At 44.7% G+C, this 15,349-nt stretch overlaps 1 protein-coding gene across 1 annotated transcript in view; it reads left to right on the top strand.

The window, feature by feature from the left end:
- The window catches only part of SNCG (synuclein gamma), a 134,184-nt gene extending 121,071 nt beyond the window's left edge, over positions 1-13,113 (top strand). Inside the window, exon 5 of the mRNA XM_069240620.1 lies at positions 12,344-13,113. Within this exon, the coding sequence (XP_069096721.1) occupies positions 12,344-12,361 (18 nt within the window). The 3' untranslated portion in view covers positions 12,362-13,113. The remainder of the gene's footprint in view (positions 1-12,343) is intronic.
- Positions 13,114-15,349: the final 2,236 nt, after the last annotated feature.

The following is a 15,349-nucleotide window of genomic DNA, read 5'->3' on the forward strand; positions in this document are numbered from 1 at the left end:
AGACTGATTCCATCACCAAGAGGTAACCCTTTGTGAACCAAAGACAAGACCAGACTCCCTTGGACAAGTGGCACTAGTCCGTTGCCCAGCGCTGGTAAAAAGCAGCTACCAGAACTGAAGAAGTGCTTGCCATCGGGTCCTCAGAGGGATTGCCCTAAGACTGGTAGTCCAATGTATTGTGGGAAGTGTAGTCCAACTCCCTGCCATGTTTCACCAGCTACCATTTTCCACAGGACCTCTAGAAGGGGAAATAGCTTCTTCTCCCCCTCAACACTGCCAAGGCTTGTTGGTGGCCCTTGTGGTCATTATCACAGTTACTTGACGTTGCAACTTGGGGGCACACCCGCCAACACTTAATCCATTGTCACCTGTGGCACCGTTGTCGCGTTTTTGCATCTGTTTCTTCACCCTCACTGTCACAATGGTAAAACCAGCAACTGCAGCTCCCGTTCAGCACAAGGGATAGCCAAGCACACCTCTGCACCAGAGACTCCGAAGCTAGGTGGAGTTGTTCTACCTGGTGACCCACACAAGCTTAACTCCAGTGGGATTCCACAATCTCGACCTGCAAGTGACCAAGTGTCACAAGTACCATTTTTAGCACCAGCAGCTCCTACATTCAGCACCAAGGTCATCCAGCATACCTCTGCGCCCGCCCCTCATGAGCCAAATAAAATTGGTCTGACTGTCACAGCGTGGTCCTGGGGCCTGCACAACCTTAACTACCCCCCCGATAAGTGACCGAGTGTCACTAGTGAATTTCCCCATTGACTGCAGTGGTAAAGTTTGACATCTTGTAATCATACTGATTTTATTTTTACACTAAAGTCCATAACTCTGGTTATATATATCTGATTACTTCATTTTGGTGTTTAAATTTATATAAAAATCTGCTTCACTTTTATAAATTAGTGTCGGATTTCTTTTGATTCGTGTCAATTACTTATTGTCCATGCTGGTACTCTGAAATGCTTAAAACATGTTTCTCTAGTAAAGCCTGACTGCTCTTTGGCACACTACCAGGACTGAGCTGGATTTACTATTGTGATTCTTTGGGGTAATGTGAAAGTATTACATAGTGAAGCTTAAATGCATAATACGCCAGGTTCCCACATACAATAATAATAATAATAATCAAGAGTTGAGTAGCTGACTTTGTGGTCGATTTAGAATTTGGTGGAGAGGGTACTTACAACGGCGACAGAGTACCCTCTCTGCCAAAGTTAAGTTCTGTTGGTCTCATCTAGAGTTGAGCAGAACTTCACTATATACACGGCGGAGACTTCTTTGTCTCTGCTGTCTACATACACATCTGTTGGCCAACAGAGTAAGGGCCATTGGTAGTTTGTTCACCCCCCCATATAGAGTGGGAGAAGACATGGACAGTTTTCACTGTCTGTCATCTCCATGCAAAACCTGGTGGTAATGGACTGTGAGAACAGTATAATCACCCTCACACCATGGGAGAAGACTGCCATTGCGAGAGGTTCATAGGTTTTTTTATTCAAAAAGAAAAAAATTAAAGTTTGATGTCCATCCAGCTTTGTCATGTTGATGGAGCTGTCTGTCAAACTTGCAATGCATTTTCAGGAACTGCCATCATGGTGGTTCCTGTAAATGCCAGAGATGTCCACTGAACCAGCAGGTATCTAAACAATAGGCAGGTGGGTAGTCCCTCAGGGCAATGGAATACTTTACTCTAATACCCTAATGGAATAAACTCCTGTCTGCCAAACTCAAAACCAGACCCATAGTTTGATCAGGGTGGGCTTTCAGTACTGTAACAGGTACATGGCCTTACAGGAAATAATTAGTTTAATCCCCTTAAATGCTCTTGACTCTGTATATGCACATAATATAAATAATGATTTTCGTGACTGCAAAATAGTACAACCTATCTCAAAAAGAAACAGACTTAAATAACACTCTCCTACAATATGTAACATGGTGTTAAGTTGCATTTTGGTGCCCATTAGCACTACCCCAGTAGCGGACACTATCTGGCATATGATGTGAATAACGAGAGGCTTCTAAAGTATTGCCATGAAAGAGAAGCTCAGTAACTCTTAAACATACACTTTTGGAGAGCTATAACTACAACCAGTTATTTTAATAGTGCTAGATATATCCTAGAGCAGTGGTTCCCAACCTTTTGCTTTCTGTGGACCCCCACTTTAACATTAATGGAACCCAGGGACCACCACTGAATCATCATGGGAATCTGGGGACCCCCGCCTGAGTCATTACTGGAAGCTGTGGACCTAATTTGTCAATATTTGTTAATATTTTTGAATTTTGTAGGCTCTCGCGGACCCCCTGAGAAGGCTTCGCGGACCCCCAGGGGTCCCCGGACCACAGGTTGGGAACCACTGTCCTAGAGCAACAGAAATATCCTAGCGCAAGAGATCATAGGCCTTCATTATGAATTTCCTCGTAATACAGATTTGAACTGAAACAGGAGTGTTTGCGACATGTGTGGCTGTAAATACACAGGCTTAGCATAGTACCACCATCTTCTGTTTGGCACCAATGTGCCCAAGATGTTTTTCTTTGAAGAAATCGTTCAAGTCATGAGGTAAGCTGACTCGTCCTCTTGCTGGTAATGTGCATGGTCATCGGCTCCATTGTTAGATTGTTTTCATCTCCTGTCAGCTCCTTTGCTACTTCTCAACATCGTTGTTTCCTACTTTTAGGCCTAACGTTGGTATTGTTTGCGAACGCAGTTAGTACACAATCCCTCTTCGGTCACTGATCAAGATCAGCAAACCTTCTACTTCGATCAAGTCCTCGCCATGTCTGTCTGGTGATGGAATGTATGCCCTTCCGATTCTGCCCTCGCTGCCATGCCAAATTTCCACATACGCATCAATACCAATTTGTACCTCTCTCCAGACGATCAGGAAGCCTTTTATGAGACCTGCAAGTCCTTTTGGACCAAGAAGACGCTACATGATTGAAGAGCTCAACAACTTGAGATGTTCTGCTGCTGCGCTGAGGACACACTGGACCTCTTTCAACCCGAGGACCAGTCCCACACCCAGGTGTCAGCAGCGGATAAGGGCACCTTTTCACAAGAAGACAGCTCATGCTCCGAGCTGGAGATGCCGTACCCCACACTGGGCCAAACCGTAAGCACAATGCCCTCTCCATCCCATCTCTAACACCACCAAGCCATTCCAAAGGGTCTGAACTGAAAAAAGTGTTCACTTGGGCCACCATTGCCCCTGGGCCGTGCATCAGCACTGACAATCTGATCAGAAACTCCCAGCCCCGGCATGGCATCGAAGAAAGCAGAAGACCCATGCTCCTGAACTGACTGCCACACTATCAGAGTTCAGCCAAACTTCAGAGTTGAGCACATCCCACTGAAACACCGTTTGACATCTTCACCAAAAGCCACAATGTCGGTGCCTAGACCCTCAGCATCACAACCCTCTGTGCCGAAAACGGCATCCCAGACGATATCCTACTCCTTCCCAAAACAAACGGCTGGATCCAAACCTGTGGAGCCTGTCCTCCAGTGGCTCAGTGAAGGGATAGACTCCAGACAAAAGCACCTGGTTATACACCCGGACACTGGTGGTATCTTGACAGGACCTTTCAATACTGCTGCACAACCACATAAGAGATAGCTTTCATTTAAGGATGCTTTGTATATTCCTTTACCCCAAGGCACAGAAAGAAGGCTGACAAAGGCCACTAGCCCTCTGCACCCCAGTCCAACACCATCACCAGTTGCAACACCTTCACCACTTCCATTAACTTCATATTCCCCAGAGGGTTCTACTCATGCTTTCTGGGAGGGCGGGGTTGATGGAGATCAGTACTCCATCCCACCCCAGGATGACCAATGGGATATATATGAAATGGAACCATCCACAGACACAGATGCCAATCTCTACCCAGCAAAGCCCTCTCCCTGGGATGACACCACTACATACCACAATGGCGTTGGTAGAGCAGCTGCATACTATAAGGTTGAGCTCCGCACTGAGCCACTATAGGATATTTTTTTATTCAAGACCCTCTCCTCTAGTCAGCATTCGGCACAGTATCTGCCTATGCTTAAGGTTATGCTTAGAAACACATCTGACATCTTTAAGTACCATGAAAGCCAATGCCTTAATTTCAAGGGTCGATAAAAAAAACAAGCCATCTCTAACCAACTAAACATACATTAAGGGCCAACTGCTTGCTGATTCAATGGTGTACACTACAGCGAGAAAAAGGCAAACTGAAACATCTGGTGAGGTGCCCCCAGCAAATAAGGAAAGTAAAAAGATAGATTCAGCAGGGAGGAAGGTGGCTGCCCAGTCTGCTAACTACTGGAGATTCAACAACTCATTTGGCCTCATCTCCTGCTATGATAGATCTCACTGGGATGAGATGGAAGAGCTCCTCCAGGATCTCCCTGATGAGTATAAAAAAGTGCATACAAGATCGACTCTGAGGAAAGTTAATTGCAACACCTTCATCCGTTGCACCCTAGATGCAGCCAGCAGAGGAGCAAGGGGAATAAATTGCAGTGTGCTCCTCAGATGTCATGTCTTGCTCAGAGTTTCAGGGTTCAAACCAGAAGTGCAAGCAAAACATATTAGCACTTCCCTTGGATTGGGAATACCTCTTTGGCCCTCAAGTGGACACTTTGCTGGAGAAAATCAAGAAAGATTATGAAACAGCCAAAGCTACAGGAGCATTGCAAACACCATTGCAACATTGCTCCTTTCATCACTCACCGTTTTGTGGAGCACCAAAATCCACCTCCACAGTCCCCATCCTACCGGCATCCCCAGACACAAGCCACCTCAGCCCGGGGGTACCATAAATGCTCCAACAAGGGCAATATTTCTAAAGGCAGAGGAAAAGACGACTTTACAAAACCCTCTGTCACGCAACAAAGCATTGACGCGACAAACATCTCTCACACCATACAACACCTGTGGGGGGATGTATGCAATGGTTTCTTCCTGCTTGGTGGAATATCACCTCTGACCAATGAGCGTTGGATATTATCCAACATGGCTATTACCTGGAGTTCATTCCCACACCTCCAAACATTTCACCTCAAAGACACAAACTTTCCCCAGTATACCTACAGTTACTCAAGGAAGAGGTTCAAGCACTTCTCCCAAAGGGTGCTATAGATCAAGTGCCATTACACCAGCATGGCATAGGGGTGCATTATCTCTACTTCCTTATTGCCAAAATGGACGGGACTCTAAGACCAGTCTTTGACCACAGGCCCCTAAACAAACACATTCTCTCAGAGCACTTTCACAAGGTGACTTTACAAGATGTCATCCACTTGTTACAACAAGACGACGTCATAACAGCATTGGATGTCAAAGGCACCTACTTTCACATTCCCATTCACCTAGTCCGTCACAAATACCTCATGGTCAACATAAACAGACAGCACTTTCAATTCAAAGTGCTTCCTTTTGGGGTAACAACCGCCCAAAGGGTCTTTAACAAATAGCTTGGAGTAGTAGCAGCCTATCTACGCAGACAAAACATGCATGACTTCCCCTACCTGAACGATTGGGTCATCAAAAGCTATACCAGTTAGATAGGTTTCCAACACACGCAAGCTACTAAAGACCTAATCCATCAACTGGGTTTCACCATCAATTCAGTAAAATTGTCCCTCCAGCCCCTTCAAATCCAATCCTACTTAGGAGCCATACTCAACTCACAATTATGGATAGCTTATTCCAGTACTGCCAGGATCTAGTCCTTTCAGACACTTATCACAGAGTTCCGGCCTCATCAAAAGTTAACAGGGAGAACAATCATGCACCTTCTAGGAATGATGGCCACATGCATAGCCACAGTGCCCCATGCTCAACTCAGCAAGCATCCTCTGCAGGAGTGCCTAGCATGCCAATGGTCTCAAGCGGAGGTCAGTAAAACGATGTAGTGTTGGTCGGCTGCCAGGCTTGCCACTCTCTGCAGTGGTGGAATTTCAACAATCTTCTGAAGGGACTGACTTTTCTAGACCCATTTCAGAAGAGAACCATACCAATGGATGCCTCTCTCACAGGATGAGTAGTGCACTCACAAGATCTGACTTTCGAGGGCCACTGTTCACCCAGCCAGAGACTTCTCCATATCAGTCACTTGGAGTTGCTGTTGTTCATCTAGCTCTCAAAGCCTTTCTCCCAATTCTCATTGGCAAGGTAGTCCTGACAAAAACAGACAACAAGATTGCCATGTACTACCTTTAAAAGCAAGGGGCCGCCAGATCTCAAAGCGTTCTCAACTAGCCCAAACAATTTGGAAGTTGACACTCCAATACAACATCCAACTGTTGGCACAATATCTCCCAGTTGCAGACAACAGCTTTGTGGATCTCCTCAGCAGGAGACACCAGCAAGTCCATGAGTGAGAGCTCAACCTAAAAGCTCTCCCCACATACTTCCAGCATTGAGGTTAACCGTAAAATAGACCTATTTGCCACAAAAGGGAACACAAAATGCCAAACTTCTTCTCCGGGTACACATACCCTCTGTCCAAAGAGAAATCACTATAGATGAATTGGTCAGGGATATTTGCTTATGCTTTTCCACCTCTCCTGCTGCTTCTGTTTGTGGTTCACAAACTACAACAGTCAACTCTGATGCTCATCCTGGTGGCTCCCACATGGGTAGGACAACCATGATTAACCACCGTTCAAGAACAGTAGTTCCTCACGAGACACTGCAGAACAGACAGGACCTTCTACACAGAAAAACTAAGAAATCAGACACCCAGCTTCCAGAGCTCTCAATCCTGCCATGGGGCGCCTGAAGTTCTAGAGTTTGGATATTTAAACCTCCCTCAGCCATGTATGGATTTTCTCAGAAAGACATGCAGGCCCACTACTCATGCCTGTTATGCTGCTAAATCGAAAAGAGTTGTTCACTAACGCAACTATAAAAACATTGTCCATTTAGAGGCAAGAGGTCAAGATATTGTTTGCAGTCTATTCCACCTATATACCTCCAGGCTATCCTTTACGTCAATACGGCTATACCTGGCAACTGTTGCTGCATACCTACAAAACAGACATCACACTTCCATTTTCAAATTCCAGTAGTAAAAGCCTACTTAAAAGTCATTCCACCATGAAACCTTACTATTGTATTGACAAGACTAATGGGCCCTCCTTTTGAGCCCTTATTGTCATGGTTTCGGGTGGGTCTGATCAGGACTTTGGTTGGGACACCCCTTGAGGTCACCGAATATCCTAAAGAGGTAGTTTACTGGGGCAGAAGAGCAGCTAAAGGCATACACGGAGGTAACAGCTATGGACAGGCACAGGAATGTAAAAGCAGAGCAACCCTTTTGTGAACAAACAGGAAACAGATTACTAATGGACAAACATGCTGGGGTTGTACACAGAGTAAGGCGCAGAACCTCCCACAGTGACAGGGAATATCAATGCCTCTGTGCAGTTTGCTCTTACATATAGTCACCCTGCCAGCCCTATAGAAAGGAGGCAGCAGAAGTGATTCTGTCTCTGGACCCTGGAGCACAAACAAGGATAGTACTTACATACACACAACAAGCTCTTGTGGGTCCAGCTGGAAACACAGTGGCGATTCCTGAGAAAACAGCAATAGCACACTGTCACTGTTAGGCACGAAAGACAAAGTATAACACTATACAAGGATGGGAGCTGGAATTGTCTCCTGGAAACCAGGAGCAAACCCCAGTACAAAGGAGGACACTTATACACTGGTGAAGACTGATAGAACACTTACCAGACACAAATACTGAGAGGAAACAGAAACAGAAGGAAACCAACTAAGAGGCAAAGGCAAGAACTTGGTACAGGCTCATGCTGAAGCAAAGGCAGGACTAGGACTGGAAAACAGGGCGTAAACTTCTGGCTGAAACAAACAGAGATAGGATTGGGGGCTGAAACAGGCAAGGACAGGGCTGGAATACAGGGTGTAGGAATAAGCAGTAAACAGGACTGGGAAACAGAGAGCAGGTTGAGGCTGAAACAAGGCAGGAGCAGGACAGAGAAACGGGGAGCAGGCTCTGGAAGAAACAGACAGGTACAAGGATGAGAGATAGGGAGCAGACTCTGGCTGGAACAATCAGGAATAGGTCAGAGAAACAGGAAACAGGATCAAGCTGGAACAGAACAGGAACAAAACTGGACCACCATCCGACAAAGTGTCTGTAACACAAAGGAATCAAACTCCAATGCAACACAGGGATCTTGAGGAAATGGCTGCTTATAAGCAGTTCCAAGCAGGGCTGCACAGTAGAGGTCTCATGTGTGTGTAGTTTCAGACACTCGCAAGTCCTGGAGCAGAGGATCCGGTGAAAAGGAGCAACTGGACTTCTTGAATCCAGGCTTTCCTGACTACCAGGCTGTGCATTATGGGATTTGAAGTCCCAGGAAGCAAATGTAGTACTACACAAGTATACCATGGCGAAAAGAGAAACAAACAGGAGTCAGCAAAGGACTCTAGATAGGTGTTCAAGGTGAATCTCAGGCTTCCGACAGTTCGCTTACAGCGCCCCCTAGAAATGGGACGACAGAGTCGTAACACCTATACTTTTGTCCCTGCAGTTTTATCCTGGGAAGTTGCATTCCTCATCGTCATCACATCACTCAGACGTGTCAGTGAGCTTCAAGCATTAACCCTGGAAGAACCTTTCTGCTAACTATATAGTGACACAATGGTACTCCGGGCCAATCTTAAAATTCTACCTAAGGTAGTATCTCATTTTCATCTTAATCAATCTATTGAGTTATCAGTCTTTTTTCCTGAAACTGATTTGCTTATGAAACGGGGCATACTTACATTAGATGTTAAAAGAGCCCTTATGTACTGTATTGATAGAACCTAGACATTCAGAATAACACAACAATTAATTGATGCATTTTCAGCACCACACAACGGCACACCCTAATCCAGAACAGGTATTGCACCATGGATCAATAGATGTATAGAAACATGTTATGCTAAAGCAAAAAAACTCTACCTTTTCCTTCTAGAGCCCACTCCATTCTCAAACTAGGAGCATTAATGGCCTTTCTTGGTAATATACCAATAGCTGATATATGGAAGGCAGCTACATGGTCTACACCTCATACATTGACAAAACATGACTACATAGATGTGCTCTCTCGCCAGCAGGCTAATGTGGGCCAAGCAGTTCTCCCGACACTATATCAAACAACTGTGACACCTACAGCTTAACCACCATTTTTAGAGGAGGACTGCTTTACAATCTCACTAAATGCATCTACAGCCACTCATGCCTTGACCTGAAAATATTAATTGCCCAGTAAGCATCTGTTTGTGGCATGTAGTGCTGCAGATTCACATGCACACACCCTCTTCCCCAGACACATGTGTGTGTTACAGATAATTTTATCAAACTTTTTCAGCATAGACATCTCACTATACAACACTTTGCTCTACTTTCCTTCCTAACCCGCCTTTTGGGAAAAACAATCTAACAATTGAGCTGATGCCTATGCGCATTACCACCAAGAGGAGGAGTCACCTCACCTCGTGACTCAAAAGACTTCTTCGGAGAAAAACAACTTGCACACATCCGAGCCCAACACTAGATGGGGGGATTATGCTAAGCATGTGAATCTACAGCCCTACATACCACAAACAGATGCTTACTATGTAGCATCATTTTCCTTCCACCCTCATCAGTATAATACATGTGCTGTTAACATATGAAGTGATACTGGATATTGTACTGGCACAAATCCTCCAAGTTAAACAAGAATAAATCTGTTAAAGGCCAGTAATTACAAAATAATATTGGGAAACTTGTGCAATTAAAGGATTTCTGAATTTTTTACCATTTCTACCGGTTCTGTAAAGAGTCTCTAGAAGATTCTAATTATCTCAAATGATAATTCTGCAGCCTGCGCTTAACAATACCTACAATATCGGTAAATTGGGTGTGGTATTACCACACCATCATGACTTATGAATTGTGGCCTGAGCCTTCGTGGAGAATCTTGAGGACCACCAGATGTTTCCTGGGATTCTGGGAAGTTTAAATCAACCAGTAAAGACCACCAGGGCTGTCTACCTTTTTTTGCTTTGACAATGAATACTCCTGTAAAACTGTCCAGCTGTAGGTCAAGAGATGAGGATCTCATGGAAGCAGACATAGCACAATGTTGAGCTTTAGTGCTTTGTAGTAAGCAGCAACGCTGCCCTCTCCATAAACAATGACCTCAGGAAGCCAGCTCTGTAGTGCTTTGCTGAGTTCCTTGGGCATTTGTAAAAGTTAAATCCTACAGATGTTCTTATTGAGCCCTATTAGTATTCAGCTCAAGCCCTGCAGGGACCACTGCTCATGCTGCAGTAAGTGCCCCATATGCGACCAAAATAAAGTAATCCTGAACATAAGCCTGTCCCTCAAGATTACGCAAAAAAAAAAAAAAAACATCCTTGAAAGCAGAGAAAAAAGCAAGGCGCCTTGGAAAGTGGTTCTGATATACTCACCTGGAAGGGAGTGACTTTTTTTGCAAAATGGGGAGTGGATAAAGCACTCTCTGTCTGCGGGGGGCAGACTCCTCTCTAGTAGTGTATGGATTGGAAGGAGAAAGAGGACAATGAGGCAGTGGTTTCTAGCACTCCTTCTAGGGCAGTGTTCAGGAATATTAACTCCTTTTCATGGTTGCCGGAATTGACTCTCAGTCATTGACTGGAGCCAATTTATTATCGTCATCCCTTTTTTATATAAAATGTTTCTGCGTCTTTCACACATCGTACTAGAAGCTGAAGCGATTACTTCCTACCTTAAGATAAATAATTTTTTTGTCGCAGTTGTGGGATAGAGGCATCCTTATGCCAACATGAACTGAGGCCCGTATTTATACTCCGTTTGCGCCGAATTAGCGTCGTTTTTTTCGATGCAAATTCGGCGCAAAACTAACGCCATATTTATACTTTGGCGTTAGACGTGTCTAGCGCCAAAGTATTGGCAAATAGCGTCATTTTTTTGCGTGAACGCCTTCCTTGCGTTAATGAGATGCAAGGAAGGCGTTCCCGTCTAAAAAAATGACGGCGACGCAAATGCGTCGTATTTATACTCCCGGGCAAAAATCACGCCCGGGAGTTGGCGGGTCAAAAAACCCCGCATTTGCGCCACTATTTAACGCCTGGGTCAGGGTAGGCGTTAAGGGGCCTGTGGGCTCAAAATGAGCCCACAGGTGCCCTCCCCTGCCCCCAGGGACCCCCCCTGCCACCCCTGCCCACCCCAGGAGGACACCCAAGGATGGAGGGACCCACCCCAGGGACATTCAGGTAAGTTCAGGTAAGTATAATTTTTTATATTTTTTAATTTTTTTTGGGTGGCATAGGGGGGCCTTATTTGTGCCCCCCTACATGCCACTATGCCCAATGACCATGCCCAGGGGACACAAGTCCCCTGGGCATGGCCATTGGGCAAGGGGGCATGACTCCTGTCTTTACTAAGACAGGAGTCATGAAATGGCGTCTGGGCGTCGTAAAAAAATGGCGCAAATCGGGTTGAGGCGATTTTTTTGCCTCAACCTGACTTGCCCCATTTTAAGACGCCCTAACATCATTTTTTCCCAACGCCGGCGCTGCCTGGTCTACGTGTTTTTTTTCCACGCACACCAGGCAGCGCCGGTCTGCTTGCGCCGGCTAACGCCATTCCATAAATACGGCGCCCGCATGGCGCTTCAGAATGGCGTTAGACGGCGCTAAATTTTTTGACGCTACACTGCGTTAGCGCAGTTTAGCGTCAAAAAGTATAAATATGGGCCGAAATGGCGTCTGGGCGTCGTAAAAAAATGGCGCAAATCGGGTTGAGGCGATTTTTTTGCCTCAACCTGACTTGCCCCATTTTAAGACGCCCTAACGTCATTTTTTCCCAACGCCGGCGCTGCCTGGTCTACGTGGTTTTTTTCCACGCACACCAGGCAGCGCCGGTCTGCTTGCGCCGGCTAACGCCATTCCATAAATACGGCGCCCGCATGGCGCTTCAGAATGGCGTTAGACGGCGCTAAATTTTTGGACGCTAAACTGCGTTAGCGCAGTTTAGCGTCAAAAAGTATAAATATGGGCCTGAATATCTCAACTGAGACAAGTAATATCTACAACGTATAGCAATAAATCAGGAGGACTGTATATTATTTTTTAATCAGTTGGTGTATTAGTATTAATATTTTATGAGACCATTACCACCAAGACAAACGTTGCATGGGCATACACCTCTTAACTAGAATGTATTTGGTATTTTATTGACCAATTAACTTTTTTCCTTCCCTCCTACCACTATCTGTTCTAACCATTGATTTGACATCATGAATTAACATGTTTCTTTTTGTTTTCTGCAGGATGATGTTGAAAATTAGAAAACCTCAAGCCTTACTATGTGCAACCTAGAAGGACGAGTCTATGGCTGAAACCATGGCAGGGAAGCCATTCTAGCTGTCTTCAGAGCTACAGCTGTCACCTTTCCTGTGCCCACAAAATATACCATACCAATGTATTTATGTCAGGGTCCTGATTGTATGTACAACTGTATAATACCTCATGTGTTTTTCCTGTAGCTCATGTATGTCCCCACCTACACTTCCTTGCGCTCTGATTCCAGGGTACATTAACCGGCAATGGAACATGACTGTTTCCTTTCAGTGCTGGCGATGCCCATCATCTCTGTCTATTTTCTCTCTCTTCTGTTTGTCTTTGTCGATCTTCCACTGTCTCCTGTCTATCCCATGGTCCTTTGACACTCCTTCATTGTACTGAATCTTTTCCAGACTGTACTCTTCCATCTGCCCACATTTCCAAACCTTATCTTCTTTTTTGCTTGCCTCCTGTCCTTATCGCTGTCTTTACATGTATCTCGAATCACACTTGATGGTAATTTTTTCTCCGACCTGCACAACGTTTGCTTTGCTCCCAAGAATCGCAGTTCTCTAATGTCTTTCTATGGCAATCCTGTGTATTGTTTGCACATTTGTTCTGCCGCCGGGTAATTGGTCTCAGTTCAAGTTTCAACGACTGATGGATATGTTATGTCCATTTACATACAGCACTTCGAACACCCTTGGGGTTTTTCTGTTTTTTTAACTCACACCGAATTAAAATATATTAAACAATGTGTGCTTCGTGGCTGTTATTGAGCTCCTGTTAAAGAACCCTGCTTCACTGTGAGAAAACAACTGTTTCGCATTTAATGATAATGTCAAGCAGATGTATCATTGTCTAAAGGATGGTAATCGGGGAAAAACGGATGGAGCACCGAAAGATGCACTAGATTGTCCTGCAAGCATGGCCGACGATGGCTTGTTAATGGCATCCCTGCGTTTGAAGTCGTTTCTTTGGTAGCGCACCATTCATTACAGCGTCACAATTATTATTTATTCTACTTCGTGTGTTTCATCATTCAAGGCGATCTAATATGTTTTACAAGGGGTGGCTGATGTTACACCGGATTTGTCCTATGCTACGTGCCTTCATCGCCATCCTCCGCATCATCATTATTACCATCATCATGGAACATTCGTAAAGTGCTAAACTAACCCTAGCTAATCTTAGTCCATGGTCCCCACCATTGTGCTTGGCCCAGTCTGAGAACTGCCGCCCTCTTTCCATTCCCTCGTCCTATCTCAACAGCCTCTTATTTGCTTATGAGGGAAGAGTGATGGGATAAAAAAGGGAGGGGGTGTCAGGTTTGCTTGAGCTCATGATGCCAACGTGTTAGAATCACATGGGCAAGGCACGTTTTTTTATCATTTACCTTCCACGATCGGTTTCGCCGTCATGCATCAGATGCAGCAGGGGAAAGAGAACCTCTTCACACAATGCTCCTTTCACGCTATCGTGGTAGAATCAATGCTTTTGGAATATTAGTCTGGAGAATGCTTCTACTACATTTTTTCACAACTAACAGATATGCTTGCCCCATTCCTCGTTCCCCTCCATATATGTCTCACCTCCTGCGCCAGCTGTCCAACTCCATGATCTTGCATATAATAGAAGCATCCCTGACAGGTCATGTTGTCACCCCTACAGTATGCTGGCATCGTTCTTAGTATACAGATGGTAACCGAAAAAAGACTTTTATCTGTTTGAGTCACTTTTTTGTAATTTAATTCATGTAATGATTTCGGGATGTTTAACTTTGATGTCGTTATAAACATGGTTGATGTAATATAACTTCCTTAGATGATATCAGGGTCTAAACAATGCAGTGTTACTCCAGTGATGTCCTCGGAGGCTGGTATCTGAGGCAGGGGCCATACTACTAAAAGGCCGTAGTGCATAATGGATGTAAGTGCACATTCGTATAGGGGTTTTAATATGAGCTTCTTTGTAGTCAGGGTGACTTTGCCATGTGCACAATATACACTATATGAGGCATCCAGTCAGTGTATGTGGGTTTGGTGACCCATTTCCTTGTGTCCTTCCTCTCTGTAGTATTTGTCCAAGCTTTTGGTCTTGCTTTTCCTCTCGTCACTTTGTAATTGAATGATGATTGTTATTTTACTTGCATTTTTAAATATAGGTAAACTGAAAACTATTGACATACACCATAACAACAAATATCCAATTACATTTTATGCAAATTCCGACTATAAAGCTAATTAACTGTCAGTGATTCTCTGCCTCGAAATCCCGAGTTTGCAATGAGGAGGAAGATGACACTGTAGCATCTAGAAAGCAACAGGCTTCTGTTGCACTACGGGCCAGATGTGCTATTGTACGGGCCAGAAAAGGCCGGCGCAAATTACGCACTTAGTATTTGTGATCAGTATTTTATTTTGTGAACTAACCTATGTATTGATAGGTCGATTCACAAAATAACTAATTGCAGGGGCTCAGCAAACACCCTGCCTAATTAATATTCCCAAGAAGGTACTGGTACATCAAAAGGTATCAAGAATCACTGGAATGATGGCTTGCAAGAGGCAGGAGGCCACCTTCCAAAGATCCTTCTAATTATTTTCCTCTTTGTGTGGCAGCAGGATGTTTGTAAGTGCTCTTTTCTCTGTTGCTGTGTGAGGAATCACACTTGTAGCCAGAAGTGTATGTTTTAGGGAACTGGCCCCCAATAATTACAACAAAAGGGACAGGGATCAGGTTCTTCGTCGTAACAGAGTAAGGTCTGGTGCAATATAACAAAATTTTAAAGCAGGCATGTTGGAAATGGGGTCTTTGGTTGGCAGTCAGCTTACCCCCTGTCCAAGCAAGGAGTCTCACTCTAGTCAGGGTAATTCACACAAAATCCAAATCATCCTTTGCCCAACCTATGGTAGCTTGGCACTGAGCAGTCAGGCTCAACTTAGAAGGCAATATGTAAAGTATTTGTGCAATAAATTACACAATAACACAGT

This window comes from Pleurodeles waltl, chromosome 6, assembly GCF_031143425.1.
Source record: "Pleurodeles waltl isolate 20211129_DDA chromosome 6, aPleWal1.hap1.20221129, whole genome shotgun sequence".
Taxonomy (NCBI): domain Eukaryota; kingdom Metazoa; phylum Chordata; class Amphibia; order Caudata; family Salamandridae; genus Pleurodeles; species Pleurodeles waltl.